The sequence below is a fragment of the Emydura macquarii genome, unplaced genomic scaffold (genome assembly GCF_026122565.2).
Source record: "Emydura macquarii macquarii isolate MOO-44397 ecotype Brisbane River unplaced genomic scaffold, CSIRO-AGI_Emac_v2 contig_3692, whole genome shotgun sequence".
Classification (NCBI taxonomy): Eukaryota; Metazoa; Chordata; order Testudines; family Chelidae; genus Emydura; species Emydura macquarii.
Window position 1 is genome coordinate 12540938 of NW_027133829.1, and position 25782 is coordinate 12566719.

General features: G+C 51.7%; 1 protein-coding gene across 4 annotated transcripts in view; it reads right to left on the reverse strand.

The window, feature by feature from the left end:
- The window catches only part of DNMBP (dynamin binding protein), a 56843-nt gene that overhangs the window by 20161 nt on the left and 10900 nt on the right, over nt 1–25782 (reverse strand). The window contains exons 2-4 of one of the 4 annotated variants that reach the window (XM_067537113.1): nt 15380–15534; nt 10972–11094; nt 8265–10220 (exon numbers count right to left, since the gene is read on the reverse strand). In XM_067537113.1, the coding sequence (XP_067393214.1) occupies nt 8265–10220; nt 10972–11094; nt 15380–15524 (2224 nt within the window). In that variant the 5' untranslated portion in view covers nt 15525–15534. Of the gene's footprint in view, nt 1–4479; nt 5769–8264; nt 10221–10971; nt 11095–15379; nt 15535–25782 lie in introns of those variants that run through there. The other 3 variants (XM_067537114.1, XM_067537115.1, XM_067537116.1) reach the window with 3 other exon arrangements.

Sequence of the window (25782 nt, forward strand, 5' to 3'; positions counted from 1 at the left end):
GCAGTTGTGAAAAAGGCTAATATCATTTTAGGGTGTATTAACAGGAGTGTCATACATAAGACACAGGAGATAACTGTCCCGCTCTACTCTGCACTGATGAAGCCTCAGCTGGAGTCCTGTGTCCAATCCTAGGCCCCACACTTTAGAAAAGATGTGGACAAATTGAAGGGTGTCCCGAGGAGAGCAACAAAAATGATAGGTCTGATTTTCTAAACCTTTTATGAGGAAAGGGTAAAAAGACTGGGCATGTTTAGTTTTGCAAAAAGAAGAGTGAGGGGGGAATGTGATAACAGTCTTCAAATACGAGAACTGTGATCGATTGTTCTCAGGACAAGAAGTAATGGGCTTAATCTGCAGCAAGGGAGATTGAAGTTAGCTACTAGGAAAAGCTTTCAAACTCTAACGGTAGTTACGTTCTAGACAGGCTTCCCAAGGGAGGCTGTGGAATTCACATCACTGGAATTTCTAAGAAAAGGTTGGACAAACACTTGTCAGCGATAGGCTGAGTTTACTTGGGCCTGCTTCAGAGCAGGGGGCTGGACTTGATGACTTCTCGAGGTATCCCCCAGCTCAACATTTCTATGATAGTCATCATCATAACTCAGAGCTGCAAGTATTTGAGGAGAAAGCAGAGCGCCTGTTCTCTCTGTAGACATCAAGGAATGGAATTAACAGGGAGATTCACAGATTCACAAACTCCAAGGCCAGGCTGACCCCTCTGACCCAACACAACACACAAGCCGTAGAATTTTTATCTTAAAAAAAAAAAATCTAATCTTGCTTTAAAGACTCCAACAATGATGAGTGCACCTTCTCCCTCATAAGCTGTGCCTCTGTTCTTTCACGCTCACAGCAAAATTTCAACTTCCAGACATTGCATCTTGTTATGCCTTTGTCAGGAAGGTTGAAAAGCCCCCCACTCTAAGATCTCTCTTCCAAGCATCAGGGCCTAGTGATCACGTCCCCTCTGAACCTTCTTTTTGATAAGTTTAGAGGCTTTGCTCAACTCCTGGGGCTTGGCTCCCCTGCTGGGCTCTGCAAGATAGGTTCTTTAGCAGACTGGATTCCCTCTTTGTGGAGTTCAGCTGCCCCCTGGCTCTATGGGTCAGACCAGTATCTCTTCCACACCACCGTCACATGACATTACACTGAGCCATCACTCGCAGCAGACTGATATAATCCTCCCTCCCTTTAGTGCATTGAAATAGTTAACTGTGCTGACATTTAAATTATCATCATTAATTATCTGAGTTATTGTGACTGTTGCTATGAAACCTACCATATCATGAGTGCTGCTCTGTGAGTGTCTCCACCACAGTCAGTGGGTGGTGACAATCTTGCCCAGTACTTGCTTTTAACTGCCAGTCAACAGTTATGCTAAAGAGTAACTGCATGCTAGGGGAAATCAGTTTTACCTTACCTCTCAAAGGGAGGAGTGGAAAGTTATCAAACAGAACCCAAGCCATGCACTGCAACAGACAAACCTGGGTAACCCAAGCCCAAAGACAGACCTTGAATGGTGAGGAAACTGAGGCAGGGAATTGCAGATAGGGTTTATTATTTTGTTTGGATCTGTGTATTTGTCATATTATTACAGAGCAATAATTTGTTAGGCTTCTGAGTGAAGTGCCTGTGTTATATGCTACACAACCACTGTGAGGCCCCTGAGGGAGTTAAAATGTAATCCAGAAGGCTCACTCCTTCAATGGGACTCTGGAAGAGGGTGTGTTTAAACTATCTGGGATATCTTTGGGGGCCAGCACTGAGACTGGGGCCTAAGGCAGCTAGCTGAGGGGCTCCATTTCCATGTCAGTGAATAGGACGTGCCAGAGAGGCCAAGGGAGGAAGCAGTGCTGCCGCCTGCCGAGACCCAGGGAAGCTTAAATACACCTGGGGTCCAGAGGCTTGGATTCCTCTGGCATCAGTCTGGTGGGTGGGAGCCCAACCGATTGGTGACACCCCCCAATAGAGATGGATGGGGTAGCTGCTACTATGTCAAACTGTCTGCTAACTCCAGCAGGCAAAACTGAATCAGCTCCACTCAGGTCATGCCTTGAGTGTTTGCTTCACAACCATAAGGGCTCCCGGCTCCTCCAGAACACACGATGGCAGCCGCAGGAGAAAGTAGCAGTGTTGGGAGTGGGGCCAACTCAAGGGAGACAGGGACTGAGAGACAAGAAGCGACTCCCCTTCCCACAGAGGGAGAAAGCCCTGGGAGAGGACCCCCAACTGGGCTGGGCAGCCAGGCTGTAGTGGACAGGCTTCTGTTGTCAGGGGCCCAAAGAGCAGGGAGTGTAAAGAGTGCCAGGATCACCGGCTAGAATAATTCATGACCCACCCCGTTGAGAATGGTGGGGAGGGGGCAGAAAACCCACCCCAGAAGGAAGAGACTGGGAACCTCACCGACTGCCCCTGAAAAGAGGGAGGAAGAGGAAGTTTACAGGGAACTAGCCCATCGTCAGAAGCCCAGACAGCAGTGAGGGGCCTGCTGTGAGCTTAGAGGAAGAATAGAGAGGAAGGAGTCCAGGGGATAGGCAGCTGCTGATGACCAGCAAGATGCGTTGGGAGGGTTTGGGGAAAGCAGGCAGGTGCTGAGGAGCTTTTCAGCAGGGGGCTGGAATCTGAGCGGGCAGCAGAGGCACTAGCAAAGCTGCATGTCCTGTAGCAGGGAACGGCCCAGCAGTAGGTAACGCCGTCCTCAGGACGGGTAGGAGGGGGATACAGGGCAATGGAATTTCAGCCAGAAGAGGGTCCCCGTGTGAACGCTGCTACAAGCCAGGCTCCAGCCACATTCCTCCTCCCCTGGGATGAGCACCATCAGCAGCACACCCAGCCCCTTGCAAACTCATTCCCCCTTTGCTGCCAAAATACATCTCACGCCTTGGTCTCTCTCCGCTGTTCCTGCTTCCCAGGGATTTGTCTACACTAGGACAAAATCAAAGGCCTAATTCAGCACCAGTGCAGGTATTAATTAGTGCAGGCGAGGCTTGCGCCTTGTTACCACTCTCCTGTCTGACACGCAGTCCACATGAGCCTCGCAGGTCAGCTGTCCAGGCCTGACACCGTTCGCTTGCCAGTGCCCACGAGCGTCCCCTGCTCCCTCTCTGGCTAAGGGTATGTCTACACAGACAGCGCTGCAGCGCATCTGGTGAAGACGCTCTGTGCTGACGGGGGAGATCTGGCCGTCCTGTCGGCACAAAAACCCACCTCTGCGAGCGGCAGAAGCTATGCTGGCGGGAGACGCTCGCCTGCTGACTTAGCACTGTGCACATAAATGCGTCTGGGGTGTCATTCATGTTGCACAAGAGGTGGAATATTCACACCCCTGAGCAACATCAGTTACGCCAACACAGGCGGCAGCGCAGACTGAGCCGAACACTGCTGGGAGTAAACACACCCATGCCCTCTGCTGTCACTCCTGCCCCGTCGCCGTTGGGCTGCTACCTCCCCAGGGCCCTTCCCCAGCGCAGTGGCCACATTCTCCAGAGCTGAGCCATGTCCTGCCAACCGAGGCCCTGAGGGTTACTTCTTTCCTCACCATTCTTAGCTCCTCCCCGCTTGGCGTCAACTGTGCCGCTGCCCTAGCAGGACTCCATTGTTATCTGCCTCCCTTCCCCCACTGCAGGGTAGGCACAAGTTCCTGCGACGCCAGTGTCCAAGCAACTCTGAGCTCAGGAATGCCAGCACCAGAGCCTGCCTCCAGAGAAGGGATTTCATAGCTGGCGGCAGCCTCCAGCCGTGACAGCTCCCAGGCTGCTGCTCAGTTCAGAGCAACTTCAGACTCTGAGAGCACAGGGTAGGGGCACAGCGGTGTGAAAACAGATCCTCCTTCACTTCCTGTCTCAAACGATTGTATAGCACTGCTGAGAGGTGAGCTGCTGTTAAACAGCGGTCATGTTCCACCCAGCGAGGGCTGCATGACAGAAGTGGGGAAGTAGGTCCTAGATACAGTTACTGAAGCACCACTGGGGACCAGGGTGAAGCACTACAGAAATGGAAAATTGTCGAACTAAATACCCTCCGTGCGTCACGAGTCACCACCAGCCGAACCCACCAGGAATCAGTCAGAGGCTAACGAGGATGGACAAAGAAGGGTCACAGCTTGTGACCTACCAAAAAATGAAAAGCAGAAGTGCTGAGGGGCATGTGTGGGCTAGCAATCCGTGCAGAGGGCTGGGAGCCAGGACTCCTAGCTCTGAACATGGGGAAAGTCCCTTCCTCTCTCTACCTCCACTTCCCCATCTCTGAAGTGGGGCAATGACTCGGACCCTGCGGGACGTTATTTAACATCTGTAAAGAGCTAACTTTGAAAATCTGATTCATTCATAGCTTTTCTCACTTTCCCATCTGCTGTGCAACGTACCACTATTCCTCGTGGCAGGTGGCTAGTCTCACTGGTAGCTCTGCTGTTCGGATGAGGAGTGCAAAAATCCCTTACACAGTGTCCCAAGCTAATTCCCAACCAATTTTGTTTGGTACCTTGCTTTTCCTTCCTGGTCCGTACAAACTCGCAGTGCCTCAGGGCGCTTGGGGCTGTCCGCCTGTAACAGCTGTTCCGCTGCCAGGAGTCTGTACCACTTGCTTTTTCAGCTTCGTGCTCCCAGAGCTGGCTCCAGTCCGAATGCCCCATACGTTTCCTTGAGTATCCGTCTCCCAAATGATCCAGATCCAGCTGCCTGTGCTTTGTGGCCACTTTCTCTGGCTCCCCAAAGCCGCTGTATTCCACATCCCAAACCCCAGGCTCTCTGCTCCAGCTACCTGGGACCAGATCCGTGCTCCCATACCCTGAGGACCAGGTCTCAGACACCTCACAATTTTCACCGACTCCAGCCAGATTCCTATGATCCATAACACGGCTCTTGGGTTTCCTACAGAACTTGGAGTCCTGGTCTAAATTCCCGTGGCCCATATTCGGGCCTTTCAACTTCCAATAACACCCCCCGTCTACATCCTCTCTATATTGTCTTTCTGCCTTCCTATCTCTGTCCCCATCTGGTCTCCTGTGGTCCATATACTGAATATCTCCCTTCCTATTACCCCCATAGTCTTCATCCTCTTTATATCGGCTATCTGTCTTCCTATAAGCCTCAGCTGCTCTCCTACGGTCCATGTACTTAGTATCATCTTTCCTGTAATTCTCATAGTCCTCATCTGCTCGCCTATAGTCCATGTACCGAATAACTCCTTTCTTGTGATCCCCATAGTCTTCCTCATCCCTATACTGGTTTATTACCTTTCTGGAATCCCCACAATCACGATCCACTCTCCTACGGTCCATATACTGACTTTCTCCCTTTCTATAATCCCTGTAGGCCCCATCTGCTCTCCCATGGCTTTCACCTTTCCCATAAGGCCCAGATTCTCTGTTCAGTGAGCGGACGTCCACATACTGCCCCTCTGCTCTGTATTTGTCATTCCAGCCGTGGTCTCTATAGAGTTTGTCCACCTCCGCCATGTCCTCTCTCTTCAGAGCACTGCAGTCCTCATATTCCCAGCTGAGGAGCCGGAGCTCCCGCCTTGGAACTTCTGCCCCATTGCTCGCCCTTGGGTACGTGCACATGGCTCTCTCAGTGTGCAGTGCCCACGCCTGTGCCGGTCAGCCGCAGGAGGCCAGGCCAGGCTCAGAGCCCGGCCTGCAGCCACCTCTCTTCAGGCTGCAGGACTCTTCCTGAGTAACTGCAGACACTCCCTTCTGAAACTCTCTGCCTGAAATCCACTCCTGAGACTTTAACCCTCATGCCCAATCAGCAGCGAGCCCCAGCCTCTCCCACCTGCTGTCAGAGGTAATTAGTAACCAGCCTTCTGGGCCTTCTCTGCCCAAACCGGCTTCTCTGCTTTGCTGTCCCAGGCAGCAGCCAGCAGCCTCTCCACAGGCCCTGCAGGCAGCCTAGAGGCAGGAAAAGAGCTAGGAGTGAGTGGGGCGTGAGGTAGAGAACAGCACAGCCCCAGGAGGGAAAGAGAAACAACTGGGCCACAGCAAATCCCATTCCAGCTAGCTCCTGCGAAGCCCTCCGCCAATGTGGAGTGCAACCTCTCCCACATTCCCCAGGGCTCTGCCTGGTTCTCCCCCTACCAAACTCCTGGGGCTACCCCGGCTCCTCCTTTACTGCCTCACCCACCCATCAGAGCCACCAGCTGCCAGAACAGAGACACGGAACAATCAGGCCAGGCCAGGCTTGTCCTGCAGAGCTGCTCTGGGGCCAGGCAGGGCCCCACATGGGGAGGGGGAGGGTACACTTTACCAGGGCGGAGGCCCCAGGCTGCAGCCCCCATTACCATGAGGACAAAATGTTTTCATGGCTCATGAGATTGTATGTACGGGACGAGGGATTGCGGCGTGAGGGAGGGGCTGAGTTACAAGTTAGTACAGGGCCCGAAAAAATGATGCTTGGGCCCTGCTGCCAGTGGACCATGGTGTTAGGTGGGCCGTGTTCATTCCTTCTCAACAGGTCCCGCACAGGGCTCAAGTGTTCCTTCGCTGGCCTTGCGCTGCTGGGAGAGGCCTGGGTCTAGGCTGCAGGGACTTCCTTCTGTGCCCCCCACTGCAGGACAGACCGTTTCTGACACGGCAGGCGCTGGGCATGGGGCCAGACTGGCTCTTTCAGATTCATTGAATCTTGTCAGTATCGGGCTAACACGGTTCTTCTTCCAGGCTCAGTCACTGCTTTGTCACAAGTTCATCCAGATCCCTCCCTTGTCCAGGGCAGTGGGGCTCCCACCTCGTCCCTGGGGAAACAGCTCCCTGGCCAGATGCACCCCCACTCAGGGAATCTTCCTTGAGATTTAGCCTACTTTTCCTTTTCTTAATCTCATCGCCTTCCTCTTCATCCCTGTCCTACCCCCTCCCACCCACGACTCACACCCAATCAGCTCGCCCTCCCTGGGGCTTACACTCTGGAGAGATGTGTAAGCCGTGATCCTGTCTCCCCAACCCATTGTTACACTGATTTATTCTCTTTTAATGTAGACCCCATGTGCTCTTTACCAGAGACCCCTAAAATTCTGCAACCAGGTCCCTGCAGCTCTGCAGTGTGGCAACAGGAGAGGTTGTGGCAGCTTCATTTAAAGGACAGAATAGAGATCTGTAATCAATGCAGAAAAGAATGAAGAACCCCAGCAGCAGCTCTGCTGCTCTTTGTTCTGATGTTGGATCCAAACCAGTGTGTTTTCACTGTGCCCATGTTTTCAGTATGCCACACGTTTGTGTGCTGATAACAGAGCTGTATTGTAGCAGCATTAAAGGGGAAGGTGGGAGGGATAGCTGGGCCCCTGGAAGGGGAGAGAGGTGCACACTGGACGGATGCTCTGTTAAATGGTCAGTAGTGAAATGGTTAACAAGGCTGATATTTCAATGACCATCTCTGTGTTTCTGAGACAGCACGGAGATAAATGGGGCAGGTCTCCCCTCTCAGAGCAATTGGTGCAGGCTGGCTGCAGACTCAGGCAGATATCACTGCATCAGTTGCTCTCCAGTCACATTTTAAAGCTTTTCTTTGCAATCATAAGCCCTGGGGAGTTATTTTTTTCCAGCAGAAGCTGAAATGCTGGATGGTAGGTGCATGGACCCTGCTTTAGTCTCTCCCACTAACTCAGCCCCTCCCACTCCCAGCTCAGGTTCATGGCTCTTCTCTACACACTCTGCTTTGTCTGGCAGGGAGGGGTCCCGAGCAGAACGTATCTTCCCCTAGTTCCCGAGCTCAGTGGGAGGCAGGAACCCTTCGGCAGGCCTAGTTCCGCAGCTGGCCAAGAGCTGCCCCCTCTCTCTCCACCTGCACAGTCTGAGCCATTGTTTCCAGGGAGAGATCACCAGCCTCAAGCAATTCTGGGCCTGCTGCTTCCCCACAGCAAACAGGGGGGGGGGGGGGAAGGGGGGGGAGGGAGGCAGGGACCATTTCCTTCTTGAGAGAGACGCACCAGCACAGCAGGACAGGAGGAGCTGGAGAGGGGGACACAGATGGGATGTGACGGGGGAGCAGTACAAGGCGAGGAGGGGAGAGTGGGGAAGATGAGCATGAGGGACCAAGGGGAGGAGGGCTGAAGAGAGGGTCAGAAGAGGGGGAGGAGATGAGAGAACAGAGGGGGGCACTGGGGGAGCTTCATAAATGCAAAATCATGGAAGTTATTACCAGAACAACACTGGCACAACCAGGCTAAATAAACTTCGGAAATCAGAAGGAAAGAGAAGGGCAGTTACCACCGTGGGCCTGGCCACGGGTGGGGCCACTGCCTTCCACACCCTATTTCCAGGGCTGCTGCCGTCTCACCTCTCAGTTCCTGCAGCTCTGCGTTGAGACTCTTGATGCTGGAGTCACAGAAATCCAGGTTCTCCAGAGCCTCTGATCTCACCAGCTCATCCTGCTGCTCCTCCAGCACTGCGTTCAGCTCAGCTCGAGTCTTGCCATAAGCCTCCAGATCTTGTTCCACCTCCTGGATCCTCGTCAGCAGAAAGGGGCACTGAGGTGCTGCTGCCCCATCCAAGTCCCCCAGACCCCCCTCTGCCCGGGGGTCCTGCCTGGGGTGGCTTCTGGGCTGAAGCTGTGGAGAGGCCGTGTCCTTTCTCTGACTGCTTGAAGGGGGGAGTGGGGCTGGCCGCGAGGGCCGCATGGAGAAGGAGGGAGAGACAGCTGGTGCTGGGGTATTCGGGCGAGGTGGTGGAGGCCGTAGGATCTTCCTCCGCTCTGGCAGCCTGCATTGGGGGGCGCACCCTGGAGAGCCGCGCACAATGTCCTTCTCGGAGCTGTAGTCCAGGATGGAGAAGTGGCGGGAAACCTTCTTGTCCGACTCCGCTCCAGAGCTGGTCAGGCTCTTCTCAAATTGCGTCAGCTGCTCGGTCAGCTTGGAGTCGAGGTCGGTGCAGCTGTCTCCATGCAGCACAGGCGAAGGCTGGTCTGCTTGGGCACCAGGCCACGTGTCCAGGCCCTCGTGGGCACCACTGAAGCTGGAAGAGCGTGATTTGGATTTCTGCCTTTGATCCTCCACCCAGCTGGCCAGGTCCTGGAAAAGGGGGCTGCCCCGCACGTCGCTGGGCTCTGCGGCAGCCCAGCTGCAGGGAGGAGGGAAGACATGACTCCTGCTGCTGGGCAGGGGGGAGTGTGATGCCTGTGGCGGCACACTGGGAATCTCTCCTTCCCTCTCAGGTGAGGCAGGGATGTCCAAAGGCCTCTGCAAGGCCCGAGGGCTCTGGCTGGGCTCCAATTCAAACGCTTGGCAACAGAGTCTGCTGGTTGGCTGGGGAGGAAGCTGAGGAGTGGGGAAAATGCCATTGATGGCCTCTGCAGAGTCAATGGAGAGGGGGCCCGCTGCGTGGTTGGGAAGGGGCCCCTGGAGCTCTCTGCTGGGAGGGACTGTAGGCTTGCTCTGTCCAAGCCCAGCATCAGAAGGACCCTCCGGCCTCACTGCTGTTTGGGATGAAATTGTACTGGACCTCCTTTCACCATGGTGTGAACTGCAGGCACGTAGCCCCTTCCCATTCTCCCCTGGCAGAGGAAGGGCCCCAGCACAGGCACTCGCTGGGGCCTGACAGATGGCCATTCCGCAGCTGCCTTCTCCCTCCAAGTTCCCAGTGCCTCTCTTTTCTCTGCAGGGAGCAGAGCCCTCCAGCCTCACAAACCTGTGAGGGAAAATGCCACGTCTCCCCCTCAGCACGCCCTCCAACCAGCCATCCTCCAGTGCCCCCACAATCTGGATTCTGTCTCCCACATCGAAATCCAGCTCGTTGGGCTCCAGCGCTCGGAAGTGATGGAGAGCGACGCCGTACGTGCCCCATGGCTCCTCACCCTCTTCTTGCCTGCCTTCCTCCTCAGGCAGCACATCCGCCACGCCATTCACCTCATAACTCTCTGCGGGCCCTGGCCCCGCTGGGCCACCCGTCACTCTCAAGGGACTCAGCAGCTGCACAAAGCCCTCTGGAAAAATACCCCTTCGCCCTCCCAGCTCCCCTTTGAACCAGCCAGGCTCAGGGATGTCGACAATGGTGATCACGTCCCCTTCCCTGAAGTCCAGCTCCTCCTCCAGCTGGGCAGAGAGGCTCATCAAGGCCCGAGCTTGGCCCAGGCAGTCGGCAGGCAGCTCCAGGACAGCGCTCTGAGAGAGCCGGCGGCTCCGGGCCGAGAGGCAAAGCTCCCGCACACATGATGATGGGAAGAAGCCCTTGGAGCCCCAGCAGCTTCTCCCCTGGAGCCAACTGGAAGCTCGGGAGCCACTCAGTATCACCAGGTCTCCTGGGGGAAAATGATAAACACCGGGTCAGGGACTCTCCCCCATGCAGTTTATTTCCCCACTCGCCTTTCAGCCCTAGTCACCTCCTTCGCCAGCCCAGTCAGCAGAGTGCAGTGGGGGGACACCTGTTGCACACCTGTGGGGTGTTGGCCCAGCCCCACAGAGCCCCACAGGGACACCAGTGCTTGAGGGCCACCTGTAGACCACCCCATGCAGTGCACATGCATCAGAGCGGGGAGCATCGGGGTGCAGGGTAGGGATCCAGTATTGACAACCCCAAGCGCTCAGAAATCACGAGATCTTTTTAAAATAGTAAATTTTGGGGAGGTTTTTTTTGCTTTCTGGTTTTGAGCCTTCAGCCCACACTCGGATCACGGTTTTCAGCTTCTCTCCTCAGCCATGAGAGCTAGAAACTTGCTGCTGCTTTTTATTTTTTTTGGTGAAAGCTGTGATCCTGGTGAAATCACATGGCTCCAGCAGCTGCGGCTCTAATGAAAACATCTGCGACAATGAGACCCACAGTAAAACTGCAGGAGTTGGCAACACTGTGATTCGCAGAGGGGGCCCGAGTCCCACAAATGCAGAGGGCAGGAGCGGTGGATCCTATTCTCTGGCCTAGGTCCACTGGCTGTTAGGAAACCTCTCTTCAGCTGCTCTGGGAAGCAGGTGCTCATTATCTCTTGTTCCCAAGGCAGATGAGCGACAGGAAGGGACGGGGGAGGGCAGGAGCCAAATGGAGGGAGCAGAGGTTACCTCTCTGCAGTGACAGGCTTCCCGGCTCCTGGGACGTGAAGTCATTGGTGCAGACAAACAGCTTCTCTCCCCGTTTCAAACTGGGAATATCCACTGCCTCCACAAAACTGCTGGGAAACTGCCCTACAATGGGAAGCAGCCATCATCACATGGTCACCCCTTCCCAGGGGCCCAGATTGCCTCCCCCAGCCCCAGCTCTTCTAGATCCACTCCCACCCCTCTCCCCCATCATCACCCAGAGTCTCCTGGGATCCACCCCACCTCCAGCCCTACCATCACTCGGCCTCTTCCCTCAATGAGGGAAAGATTCTCATCCACTTTCCAGGATCCCTCCTGGATGGCCCCAGGGCTTAGTGGAATGACCACAGGTTTGGAAGTCAGGTGCTCCTGAGGATTTTTTAAAATGTCCTTTATCAGTTTAAGAAAAATACAGCACCCTCCCCCCTGCATGCCAAACGGAGCAACCACCCCCCGATGCAATGAGCAGGCCATCTGAATGACCATGACATCACTGTCACCAACACCAAGACCAGGGAAAGCAAACATACACGCTGTTAGCTTCCATCTTCTGTCTTGTGACAGGGAAGGTCCAGCTCAGGATTGTGAGATCAGGGAGTATTGTTCTAGACAGAGACCCCAATCCTGCAATCGGACCTGCCCACTGGGGCTCCACACACAAATCAGACAGCAAGGTGCGGGCTGTACGCTATGTAAGTGCCATGTTCAGTGGGGCCATCAACATAAGACACATGCTCTTATCACAGCTGCATTGATGCTGTCAGGAGACCCCACATCTTAGTGGGCTTTCCCCATTTCACCACCCCTGTAAAGTTATTTTCCCCACTGATGCAGCAACTGACGGTCCTGAACATGCTCCAGGGCAGCAGAATTCCATTTTCTGAGTGCTCCAGAGGGGGCAGTCCCATTTCTTGGTGATCACTGGACGATTTGACGCAGCCGATAAGTCCAGTACCCAGCCGACTGGAGTGAGCTGATCTCAGAATGTTGCAAGGACCATTGCGTACACTGCACCAATATTTTGTAATTTGTGGCAAGAAAAATATTACACAGGACAGGTTAGCAGCATCTCCATGGGTGGTCAGGTGCTGGGCACCAACAGACTGATTACGGGGAGTAGTGAAATGCCCTGGGGAGATGCTCTGGGATCCAGGAAAATTAGCTTTACAGATTTTTTTCTGAAAAAATCCCAGGAATAATGAACTAGATGCTCCCTTGACAGCCTGACATGGGTCTTCCCAAGTCAGTGTAATTCATCTGCAGCATCAGTGGGCCCAACAAGCTCCTGAATTCCACTCCAGGCTCTTCTGCGGACTTCCATGTGATCCTCACCAAGTCCATTCCCTGTTCTCTGCCTTGGCTTCCCTCTCTGGAAATGGGAACAATAACCCTGCTGCATCTCACCCAAGGAGTGAGGCGTCATTAATTCATTTCCAAGCAGTGTTAAGTATTACTACAAGCAGGTTACAGCCACTTCAGTCTACATTTTAGGCCCCCTCTTTTGGTTTGGAAAATGAGTTTGAAAATAGCCAGATTTGCTCGGAAAGCAAGCAGGAAATTCAAATGTTTTTTGAGTTACAGGTCATTAAGAATTAGCCGGATTGTCCTGCTAGCCCAAAGATGAGGAAACAGACAAAAGACAACTTGCTTACTTGCCCCTTCCAACTCTCCACAGCCACACCTTCGCAAGAACATGTGGGCCAGGAAAGGGTTGTGATGAAGTAGCTGTTGGTGATTTTACTATAGGTAGTTTGGGGCCAGTGACTTCAGCAGGCGCAGGCAGAACGTGTGTGCATGCATGTGCACGCATCCTGCCCTCTGCTGGCCACGTGAAGAATAGAGAGAACGTAAGGGTTGTTCGGAAGACGAGAGTTATTGTCGACCTTTGCTCAGCTCAAAGGGCAGCTGCATCTTACAGAATGGGGGAGGCAACCTAGTGACAGAGGATGTGGAGAAAGCTCAGGTACTCATTCACAGACAGTGTCAGCTCCCAGACTGCTGCACTGGGCAGCACAGAATGGAGAGGAGGTGAGCAGCCCTCAGTGCTGACAGAACAGGTTCAGGGCTATTTAGAAAGGCTGGACATACACAAGTCCATGGGGCCGGATGCAATGCATCCGAGGGTGCTGAGGGAGTTGGCTGATGTGATTTCAGAGCCATTGGCCATTATCTTTGAAAACTCGTAGCGACTGTGGGAGGTCCCAGATGATTGGAAAAAGGCAAATATAGTGCCCATCTCCAAAAAAGGGAAGAAGGGGGATCCGGGGAACTACAGATCTGTCAGTCTCACCTCAGTCCCCGAAAAATCATGGAGCAGGTCCTCAAGGAATCCATTTTAAGGCACTTGGAGGAGAGGAAGGCGATCAGGAACAGTCAGCATGGATTCACCAAGGGCAAGTCATGCCTGACCAACCTGACGCCTTCTATGAAGAAGTGACTGGCTCTGTGGATGTGGGGAAAGCGGTGGACGTGATATATCTTGACTTTAGCAAAGCTTTTGATCGTCTCCCACAATATTCTTATCAGCAAGTTAAAGAAGTATGGATGAATGGTTGGATGAATGGACTATAAAATGGATAGAGAGCTGGCTAAATCATCAGGCTCAACGAGTAGTGATCAATGGCTCCATATCTAGTTGGCAGCTGGTAACATGCAGAGTGCCCCAGGAGTCAGTGCTGGGGCTGGTTTTATTCAGCATCTTCATTAATGATCGGGAGGATGGGGTAGATTGCACCCTCAGCAAGTTTGCAGATGAAACTAAGCTGGGGGGAGTGGTAGATATGCTGGAGGATAGGGATAAGATACAGAATGACCTAGACAAATTAGAGGATTGGGCCAAGAGAAATCTGATGAGGTTCAACAAGGACAAGTGCAGAGTCCTGCACCTAGGACGGAAGAATCCCATGCACAGCTACAGACTGGGGACCTATGGGCTAGGCAGCGGTTTGGCAGAAAAGGACCTGGGGGTTACAGTGGATAGGAAGCTGGATATGAGTCAACAGTGTGCCCTTATTGCCAAGAAGGCTAACAGCATATAAGTATGCATTAGGGCTGCATTACTAGGAGAATTGCCAGCAGATCGAGGGAAGTGATTATTCCCCTCTATTCAGCACTGGTGGGGCCTCATTTGAAGTATTGTGTCCAGTTTTGGGTCCCCCCATTACAGAAAAGATGTGGACAAAATGGAGAGAGTCCAGCGGAGGGCAACAAAAATGATTAGGGGGCTGGAGCACAAGACTTATGAGGAGAGGCTGAGGGAACTAGGCTTGTTTAGTCTGCAGAAGAGAAGAGTGAGGGGGATTTGGTAGCAGCCTTCAACTACCTGAAAGGGGGTTCCAGGGAGGATGGGGCTAGGCTGTTCTCAGTGGTGGCAGATGACAGAACAAGGAGTAACGGTCTCAAGTTGCAGTGGGGTTGGTCTAGGTTGGATATTAGGAAAAACTTTGTCACTAGGAGGGTGGTGAAGCACTGGAATGGGTAACCTAGGGAGGTGGTGGCATCTCCATCCTTAGAGTTTTTTAAGCTGCAGCTTGACAAAGCCCTGGCTAGGATGGTTTAGCTGAGGTTAGTCCTGCTTTGAGCAGGGGTTGGACTAGACACCTCCTGAGGTCCCTTCCCACTCCAATATTCTATGATTCTATGATATCCATACTGGCTCGTGAGAGAGGGAGTTTTCAAGAGCAGAAATAGGCGAATGTTGAAGAGACGGTCATTGAGAGGCAGAAGGGCCCAGTGGGCAGGGCACTGGACCAGAACTCAGGAGAGTTGGGATCTGTTCCTAGTTTTGCCACTGGCCAGCGGGGTGACCTCAAGCAGGTCACTTCCCCACTCTGTGCCTTTCGTTTCCTCCCAGCCTTTCATGGCCTTGTCCAGTAGCCTGTAAGCGTAACAGGGCACGGAAACTCTCTCACTATGGGTTTGTACAGCACCTAACACAATGAGGCTCCAGCCTTCTGAGGATTTGTCTGCACTCAGTGCTACTGGAAAAAAAAACAGCAGCAAGAACAAGGACTGTTTGAAGACTAGACCTGAAGCTGACAGAAAAACACTCTGAGCATCAGATACAGTTCAAGTGAGAGAAGACTCCAGGATCTGGTCAACCCACTTGGCGCCTGGCCCTTGGCGGAGGGAGAGTTCACCCAGATGGGGTAACTGACCGGCTCAAGCTTATTTGGACAGTACTTCTCAGCCCTTTTTCATTTGCAGACCCCTTTGGCAATCTATTGTCTGCAGTCAGTTTTCAGTCCAAGTCTTTCATGGACCCCTCGGACACAGTCCGCGGAGCCCCAGGGACTGCAGGTTGAGAGCCACTGACCTAGGACATTTGTGCCAGAGCTGGAAACAGAACCTCCATCTCTGCAGATCCCGCCCAGTGCCTTTCAGCTCTTACCTGTGGCCCCCTCCTTCTTCCCAAGGAGCCAGAACTCATCCACCACCTCCAGCACTTCTATGACATCCCCCACAGACAGCAGCAACTCTTCAGAGACGCTGGGGCAGAAATCAAAGACCGCTCGTACCATGGATCCAGCCTCCATTCCTCAGGATCTGCAGGACAGGAACAGACAGACATACTCAGCCCCGAAGGCTGAGGTACACAGCAATGAGCACAGTGTCACCAGAGAGAGACAGAGCAATGAGTGTGGTATAAATGCTGAGACAGACCAGACCCTCTCCAAGGAGAATGGGCTAAGCACCCTGCGGGTGGGTGATCATCCGGCAGGGATCAGAGCTCACTGCAAGGAAGAGCCTATGCCCTGCAGCAACGGTTTAGCTGCCCTGTCTCTTCTCTCTGGACCTTGGTGCTAGAGCGAGCATTTGTCCAACCTCAGGGGAGATAATAGGGAAAAAGCAGCAAGAGACGCTGGAAATTAATTCCCGTCAGAAAGGAAATAAGGAGGGAGAGGAAACCCAGTGCTTCCCTGACACACAGGACTGGGCATGCAGCCTGCCGGGGCCTGCACCAGGGACTCGCAGGCAGATAAACAGCAGCAGCTTTACCTTGTCTCTTACAGCCACAGCCACGGGGGCACAGGGCCCTGCAACCCCCACCCGCACACTGCCACGGGGCCCTGCAACCCCCACCCGCACACTGCCACAGCCACGGGGGGCACAGGGCCCTGCAACCCCCCATCAGAGTTACGGAGGGCGGCAGAGGGCACCGCCACACATTTCTGCAGCAAGAGCCAAGGGCAGGGATTGCCCTCCCCATTCTAGTTCCTGGCCATGGGTGTGTCCTTTACACTGTGATCTCCTCTGGGCAGACCTGGCTGGGGCTGGGACCTGTACAGCGCTGAACTCCCCAGGAATAGTGAACTGCTCCCCATGGCCTGTAGCATCAACAATTCTCCACGTGGCCCCACAGTGGCCCTGCGGCAGGAATTGTGCCAGCACCAACAGTTTCAGATAGCTCCCAAGCCGCCGGCTCCCAGAGGCCTAGGATTGGTAGCGGGGAGGGAGGAGTCAGCCCTTGCTTGGGTTCTGGGGGCTGGCACTGAAATAGCTAACACACTTCATGCGAACACCGTGGTGCATGGGCCAGGCCCTGGGCTTTGCTTGTAGAAACACGTCTGGGAACACACCCAGAGAGGCGGGACATGCATACACTGTACCAGCCTCCCACACATGCAACGAGCCACAGGATTCATAGGTGCTGCTGGAAATGACTCTGCAAGCAGAGACCCCCGCTCTGGCTCAGCTGCATATTGTATCCAACAGGTCCTCTTTCAAGGCATCTGGACACGCCCAGGCAAAGTGATGAACTCACAGCTTCCGCAGACCTTCCCTCTCATCCCAGCCTACGGCCACGGAGCCCTCAAGAGAGGAGCTGGGAGGGCCCGTCTGATTTGGGGACCAGACAGGAGCTCTCAGTGACTGTGTCTCAGAGCAGCGGGGCTCAGACCAGCCATGGCTCCCTGCACTGTCCTAGAGCTGTACCTCACAGCGCAGCAGGGCCTGGACCAGCCACAGCTCCTCCCATTGTCCTGGGGCTATACCTCAGGGAGCAGCTGGGCTCAGAGCAGCCAGCAGCTCCCCTCCCAGACTCTGCCCTGTGGCTGCTCCTCAGGATACATCTACACGGCAGCTAGACATCCCCAACTGGCCCAGGCTCAGGCTAAGGCTGTATAATTGCAGTGTAGATGTTCTGGCTGAGGCTGCAGCCTGAGCTCCAGGACCCTCCTACCTCACAGGGTCCTAGAGCCAGGGCCCCCGTCTGAGCCCGAACGTCTACACTGCAGTTAAACAGCCTCTAGCCTGAGCCCCGCGAGCCCAAGTCAGCTGGCCCGGGTCAGCCGTGGGCTTTAATTGCAGTGTAGACAGCCTCAGAGAGCAGCGGGCCCAGACCAGCAGCAGTTTCCCCTTACAGCCTCCGTTTCCAGCCTCTCTCCTCATCTCTCAGCCATCCTTATTAAAATGCACCATCTAACACAGCTTTCGTGTTCATCCCCGAGTCCCTGCCTGGCACCTGCAAAGCTCCTTATGAGTGGGTTGGGCGAGATGATGGCAGCCCCCATGCCAGCACCCTCCTCCCCCGCAGACTCAGGGGCAGGGACACATCACACACACAGGAGAGAACAAGGCACTGCTGACACTCCTGGAGTCTCTCCAGCCTTTCTTAACCCAAGACGCAGGCTGTCTCTCCTGCTCCATCCTTCTACTCCAGACACAGCTCTCCTTCCCTCCTCCACCAGCCCAGGACAATGGCTGTCCCTCTTCTCTTATCCCCTGTGCCCTGCATAGGACACAGACCATCCATCATCCCTCCTTCCAGAATCTAGAGAAGGAAAGTCCCTGCTGTATCCAATTCAGGCTATGCACTTTTTGGGCAAGGATTGCACTTCCCTCACCTCCCATCCAGGCTGAATACACGTGCCTGGTTCTAGCGCACCGGGGTACATACGCCACGGCCCTCACCCCGACTCCTTGGGTGATGTCACTGTTCCTCCCATCCGCAGCCCAGCGTGCTCCATCCAGGCCCCCTTCAGCCAGGGCCAGAACGCTGGCTGTTCAGAAGTGCCAGAGAAACAAAAAAGTTCCTGTGCTAAAGGGGGATAGTAAACATGCAGCAGCAGTGCCTTCGGGTGTGGGGGAGAACCCCAGCCATGGCAACACTTTCTGCTGACGGGGCTGCTTTATTTATCAAGTGCAAGTCACCTCACAGGAACAATGCGGAGTTTGTGTTCCGCCAGAATGCTGCCTTGGCACTTCTCTCCTCATCGCAGGCAAGCCCACACACCCACGGTGCAAGACAAGACACTCACCCTGCAGAAAAAGTCCTCGCAGCTCTCCACAGCTGGCAGGAGCCACACAGAGCAGGGTGCATTCACTGACACACCGCGCTGGAATGCTGGAACACGAGCACAGGAAAGTTCTTGGTCTCCCCCGTACAGCAGAATTTTCAAGAGGAGCCTGCTTAATGCGTCCCAAAGGGCCCGGTGTGTCCCAGGAAAGGGGAACTCTTCCAAAAAGTGGCACTGAGGAGCACAAACCCTAATGGGCACCCAAACAAGAGAATGCAGCTAAGTGGGTGGGTTGCAGGGGAAGCCCAAGGGCGAGAGTGGGCAGGAAATTAAACAGAAGCTTCCAGTAACATCATATAGCAGCATCGACAACAAGAGAGAGTCACACAGGCCTCTGTCTCAGACGCAAGAGCATGCAGGGAGACTACACTTCGAATCCTACATTTCCCAGCATGCACCATCATGCTTTCACCCACACTGCCCCTCATGCAGAGGACAAGCTCCTTGCAGACATCCACAAAGCCACATCATATCCTCCAAATTCCTCCTCAACATTCATCTCTGCCATGGGGCCCGCACAATACTGGCCCATGAGTAGGTGTGCTGTGATGGCTCCTTAACATGCTAACCAGAATCTCTGGCACCTTTGATGGCGTGTTGGTCTGTTGCACCAGCCTGCCCTTTCACCTGTAACTTCCCACACACACTCTTTGGGGCAGGGCCCATATCTGCATTCTATATGTTTGTACAGCACACAGTACCGAGGAGCTGGGTCTTCTTGGTGTCACCGCAACGCAAACAACACATAACAACAACGACATAAATTGGAAGGCTATTTTCTACCAGAAAGAAATCAGCGGCGTGGAGGAAATGCAGAGACTTGTGCCAGACACGAGTTCAGGCTGCAAGGATTGACAACAGAGCTGTGTGCTACTCCTCTAAATCCTAACTGCAGGAGAGCAGGGCTGGGATGAGAGACACGAGAACTATCCGTCAGCCTGCAAACACTGAGGAGGATGAAGAATTATAAAAGGTGGTTCAAGATGGGATAACTGGGACCTGTCTAATGAGAAGAATGTGTAAGTGTCACAGATGTGTCACGCGGATGCAGCTGTAGGGTATTACCAACACTTAAACTGTTGTGCAGACAGGACAAAGGTATTTTAACTGTGCTACTTAGCCCCACTCAGGAGCACCTACCAAACTCAAATACTTAGGAAATAGGAGGTCTTTGTTAAGGATTCAACTCCCCCATCCCTTCAATTAAGGACTGAGAAGGTTCCCAGGGCACATCTCTGGGTCATCCAAAGAGTCCTGAACATAAATTCTGGAAGTCTGGATTTGTGATTACTAGGCTTGGCAAGACAAATAATTTGACCAGTCAAATAGTGTCAATTGGCCATCTATTATTTGACCACAGCAAAACACTGTCAAATATTCCAGCAAGAATTCCCCCGTTTGATTGCATCATGGTGCCACTCCTTTTTAAAAAAAAAAAAAAAGCCACCTTCACTTCGTTGTGGTTTGCATTTTTCTAAGTTAAAATAACGCAGTTAAGTAACTTGGTTTTTGTAATTCGTAAGATGCATCCAGGACGAAGTCTATTGCAGACCATAAAGACTGACACTTCTTTGTTACCATTGTTACTGTTCCAATAAATTAGCCCTTTAAAATATTTGACCAATATTTGACTGGTTAACTGACCAATTATTTTCGGACTGGTAAAATGCCCAACCCTCATTTACTAGTATTTCTATATCAGAGAAAAAATGCAACCCCACCCCCAACTTTCCAGGCCCTCTTCATTCACCATAAAGAACCTAAAAGGGGGCACTAACTAAACTGTCTTTTCCTTTGCAGGTCACCTTCAAAATTGAGCTAGACAAAGTAGTGGAAAAAATACTGACGAGAACAATCCCTCTACAGCCCACAAGGAAGGGAAAGGACCAGAGATGTCCCAATAGTGCTTTTGCATCTAACGTGGCCACACTGCTCCCACAGCTCTGTAACACATTTATCAAACGTTTCTGTACTAACATGTAGCAAAGTAAAATGTCAGTGAGGGAAACTCACAGCAAATGTGATACAATGCATAGCACTATAATCCACAGAGAACAGAACAGCACCATAACAATACAAACCAGTGCAGAACACTGGACATTCGGAACACAGAAAGGCAATGCATTTAAAACTGATAGAAGGAAACACTTTGATACAACCCATAATTAGCCTGTGAAACTCCTTTCCACAAGATACCACAGAGGTCATGATCTTAGTAAGAATCAGAAAAAGATGAGACATTTATTATGAGAATATGAACATACACAGGTACATAAGACAGGCTAAAATTCTAAGAGGGTACACTAACCCTTCCTGCATTAGCCAGCCAGTTAAATGATGGGCACTAGAGAGAAACGTCTCCCATGGGCACATGATTGCATAATGGGCCTTTATGGGGTTTCTTGCCTTTTTTTCTGAAGCAGCTGGTGCTAGCCGCGGTCATAAGCTATGACAAGAAGGAACTGCAGTGCACCAGACTGGAGATCAGAGGTTGTAGGTTTGATTCCTGTAACATACAAGAGGTCAGACTAGATGCAAGTTTCTCAATCTTTTTGATACCAGGGACCGGTTTGCTGCCTTTCTACAACAGTGTCAGGGAGATCTCAGGGACTGGAGCTGGTCCACAGACTGGTCACTGAAAAACACTGGACTAGATGATTTGGTGGTCCCTTCTGGCTTTAAATTCTCTGACTTCTATGACTCTAAATCCTGGCTCTGCCACCGACTCCCTGCTAGGCTTTGGATAAGTCCCTTCCACTCTGTGTGCCTCACTTCCCCATCTGTAAAATGGGGATAACAATAAGTCTCCCTACTTCCCAGGGTGTGTGAGGCACCCAGATACTATGCAAATGTGAGCCATATAAATGCCCAGATAGACAGATTGCTGCTTTGATGCAGTATGGCAATTCCTCTGTTGCTATGTAACTAACGATATCAGTTATAACAAAACGCTGTATTGATGTGTGATGGGGTATACAAACCCCACACTGGAGAGGAAGGGGTTAAGGAGCTGCTTTGGACCCATACAGTCCTGCCCCTCTGCACCTGCAAAGTTTGCACAGACTGAGGTCAGGAGCTTAAAAAAGGGAGCGGAGCAGCTCAGTGGCGGTCAGACAATGCAGGTGAGCCGATCTGCACTCGGGCTCCTGGGAAGGAATTCCACAGATGCTCTTGCTGCCTGAGGCCTGGCAGAATAATGGAAAATGCAGCAATGGCTGAAATGTTAAATGCCTGTTTTGTTTCAGTTTTCACCAGAAAGGTTAGCAGGGATTGGACAACTAACATAGTGAACATCAGCGTCAGTGGGGTACGATCTGAGAAAGAACAAGCTAAGAATTGCTTAGACAAGTTAGAGGTCTTCAAGTTGGCAGGGACTGATGGAATACAACCTAGAATACTGAAGGATCTGGTTGAAGAGATCTCTGAGCCATTAGCAATTATCCTGGAGATTTCACAGAGGAGGGGAGAGATCTCAGAAGACTGGAAAAGGACAAATATAGTATCTATCTATAAAACAGGGAGTAAGGACAACCCAGGCAATAATAGACCAAGCATCTTAACTTCAGCACCCAGAAAGATAATGGAGCAAATAATCAAACAATCAATTTGTAAGCACCTCGAAGATAAAAAGGTGATTAAGTAACAGTCATCATGGATTTGTCAAGAAAAAAAATCATGCCAAACCAACCTAATATCCATCTTTGACAGGGAAACAAGCCATGTGGAAGCGAGGAAGCAACAGATGTAATATATCTCAAGTTTAGTAAGGCATTTGATGTTGTCTCACATAACCTTCTCATAAGCAAACTAGGGAAGGATAGCCTAGATGAACCTCCTACAAGGTGGGTGCACAGCTGGTTGAAAAACACACTCAAAGAGTAGTTATCAATAGTTCACAATCAAGATGGAAGAGAATATCAAGTGGGGTCCCGCAGGGATCTGTCCTATTCAATGTCTTCATAAATGATTTGATAATGGCAAAGAGTACACTTATAAAGTTTGTGGACAATACCAAGCTGGGAGTGGTTACAAGCACTTTGGAGGACAGAATTAGAATTCAGAATGATGTGGACAAACTGGAGAAATGGTCTGAAATCAATAGGATGAAAGTCAATAAGGACAAATGTAAAGGCTCCACTTGGGAAGGAACAATCAATTGCACACATACACAATGGGAAATGACTGCCTAGGAAGGAGTACCGAAGAAAAGAATCTGGGGGAACACAAACTAAATAGGAGTCAACAATGTAACACTGCTGCAAAAAAGCAAACGTTCTGGAATGCATTAGCAGGAGTGTCGTATGCTAGGCATGTTCCACTCTACTCATCACGGATAAGGCCTCAACTGGAGTATTGTGTCCAGTTCTGAGCACCAAGTCCAGAGTCCAGAGGAGAGAATAAAAATGATTAAAGGTCTAGGAATCAAGTCCTACAAGGAAAGGTTGAAAAAATATTGTTTAGTTTGGGGAAAAGAATGAGGAAGGAACATGGTAACAGTCTTCAAGTACGTAAAATGTCACTAGTGTATAATGAGGAGTGTGATAAATTGTTCTCCTTAACCACGGAGGACAGGACAAAAAGTAATGGGGTTAGACGTTTGGAAAAACTTCCTAACTGTCAGGGCAGTTAAGCACTGTAACAAACTGCCGAGGGAGGTTGTGGAATCTTCATCACTTGAGATTTTTAAGAACACGCCAGACAAGCACCTGTCATGAATGGTGTTAAAAAAACTGAGTCCTACCTCAGTGCATGGGACTGGGTCAGATGACCTAATGAGATTCCTTCCAATTCCACACTTCTGTGATAGTGACCCTACAAAAATTGTGACCCTACAAAGAAGGGACTCATCATAGTTCGAACGTATCTGCTAATAATTTTCTTCTTGGATACAGAAACCACTGAATGTTAAAATGGAGAGGGAAAGGAGCCATTAGAAGCAGTTTACATAGAAAAAAGACGAGTTGAAATTGGAGGGATGTGGCTATTAAAGAGCAAAGAGAATGCTGACTGGAAAGGATGGAGGAGTTGTGATCCCAAAAACTGCTCCCAGGATTTCTGGAGACTCTGAGCAAAGATTGTGCACATCACTAGGCAGCACAAGCCCTCCTGCTCTTATTCCCATTTACATCAGACACCTCATTGGGGCTTCCAGAAGTAATGCTATATCTTTGCACACAGAGTTTTACAATATGCCCTTGCAAGCACCATGACACTCTAGTGTCAGTGTTTGGGAACAGCTGTCCCTTTCCAGGAATGTGCTGGGACTCTTCCCCGAACACAGGAGTGTTTGCTGTGTGGTTCTCTCCCCTGGGACCAGGCAGCGTGCTCATTTGTTTGAAAGCAGCAAACCAACCTGGGAGGTTTACTGGTTTCATAAAAAGACTCAGATGTATTATTAACTTTTCCAGGACCTTGGCCTTGTCTCACCCCAGCTGCGTGCTGACCCCTGCTGCAAACTCACATCTGGAAGGAGACTCACAGCTTCTTTCCAGCTGGGATGTTACAAAATCCATACCTCTGGACTTAAGGGTGGAAAACAAACTCCCCAAACATCCTCTCGAAAGCCTCCTCTTTGTGCCTGGTGAAAGTGAATGTGCAATAACAGCCTTGTGGACACACCAACAGGACGATCAGATTCTCGGAAGAGCTGCATTCCGCCTGACATCTGCAGTGAGTCACCACTCCTGACCTGTGGCAGAGCACCATTTCCCTCTCACCTCAGAGCCGGACAATCCCTTCAAGCCAGGGCGGGAGAGGGAGGGAAGGCCCAGGACAGAACACACATGGAGACTTGACCCTAGCAGAGGTCAGGGCTGCAATAGAGCAGAGCTGGATGAGCACAGATCTGCTGACTCACCCCAGCAACGGCAGAAAGATGCCCTTTCAAGGCAGGCTTGGAGCCCCCTGTGTGAGCATGAGGAGAAAGCTAGGCAAGTATCTTACCCTGTGCAAAGCAGTCTCTCCAGCTCCCTCCCTCCCCCTGACTAGAGCAGGTGACAATTTCAATAACTCACTGCATCTCAGGTCCTAGATTAGCAGCTTCTCCAGAGCCCTAGTGAAGAAATCTCAGCCTCATGCAGCAGCACACTCAGGAATGCTTCGTATCTGCAGCCGGGCAAAGCCAGACCTGTACCCTACAACAAACCAGTCTGTCTGTTCAGCCAGACCAGCCACGTGAGCACAGTGAAAACAAGGTTTCGCTCTAGCCAAATGTAGATAAAGCCAAACTGTGTTTGGTAGCGTGGTCTAGAAAGCGTTGCAAGAGCCCGAGAGTCAAGAGACCAGAGCTCCACACCTGGTGTTGCCACTGGCTCTCCGTGTGAATTGGAAGGCACTTAAAATCTGAGCCTTGGCGTCTCCCTCTGAAGAATGACCCATTGTTACTACCAGATACAAAAGTGCGCTTGAGTCCAACGGCGGCTAAGGGAAGTAGAGACTTGAGGCAAAGCACAGCTTTTAACCTGCTTATAACGTTATTTGGTGTCAGCGGTCCAAACTGGACCAAACCAAGTTACACAGCGACAAAGCAGTAGTGGAGACTTTCTGTCACGTTTCTGCTGCACTGTGACTCAGATTTCAGATCCATTTCCCACGTCCCTCAGCCTCTCTCCCTGCACTGTGACTCAGATTTCAGATCCATTTCCCACGTCCCTCAGCCTCTCTCCCTGCAGCTGAAATTAAGACTCATCAGCTTTGGGGAAAGGCAGGGGAAAAGATTAGTGTTAGACCCCTACTCAAAGAAGCCACCACTTGGATGGAGAGGGACCTGAAGGAGGAGGGTGAAATGAATTTCTGCCCTTTCTAGCCTCTTTCTGATGGATCTATTTAAAATGAATGGAGTTTTGTGTACACTGGAAATATGGGTCTTGTCTACCCTGTTTTTACTAGAAGACTAACACATGCACAGCCACATGGGGCCCAGGCATTAAGAGGCAAGGCAGCTATGTAAAGGGATCACTGGAGGTTGATAAGGGTATTAGAGCCCCTGGAATATGATCGTCTCTGAGTGTTAACAGCCAACCAGCGTAACGGCCCAGTTAAGACTTTGATCAGACAGATAAGGTGCCATAACAGATGGATGTGACAGCAAGAGCAGCCTCATGTCAGAAGCCCACCCCTCGGGGCACTAACAGTCCCAGCTTCTCCCCCGTATTGTACTCACCTGCTCCTCCCCTAGCGATGGTGCTGTTAGAACTGAATACAATCTGTGTTACAGCTGGAGTCATCCGAGAAAAATGGGGTGGCGTTTGAGAAACGACAAGTTACAAAAAAGAGCAAGAAAGAGCAAAGCAGTGGTTCTCCGTGTGCATGCCTGGCTTGCCTGAGAATGGCTGAATTTTTCTCTGCAGAAATACGCCTCTATATCTCCCTGCAAGTCCCTCCGAGCTAGTGCCCAGGGAGGAACCAGTCTCCTATTAATGGAGCAAATTCAACTGTACCCCAGAAAGAATCAGGAAAATTGGAACAGGTTCTTAATGAAGAGGGAGCTTTCTTT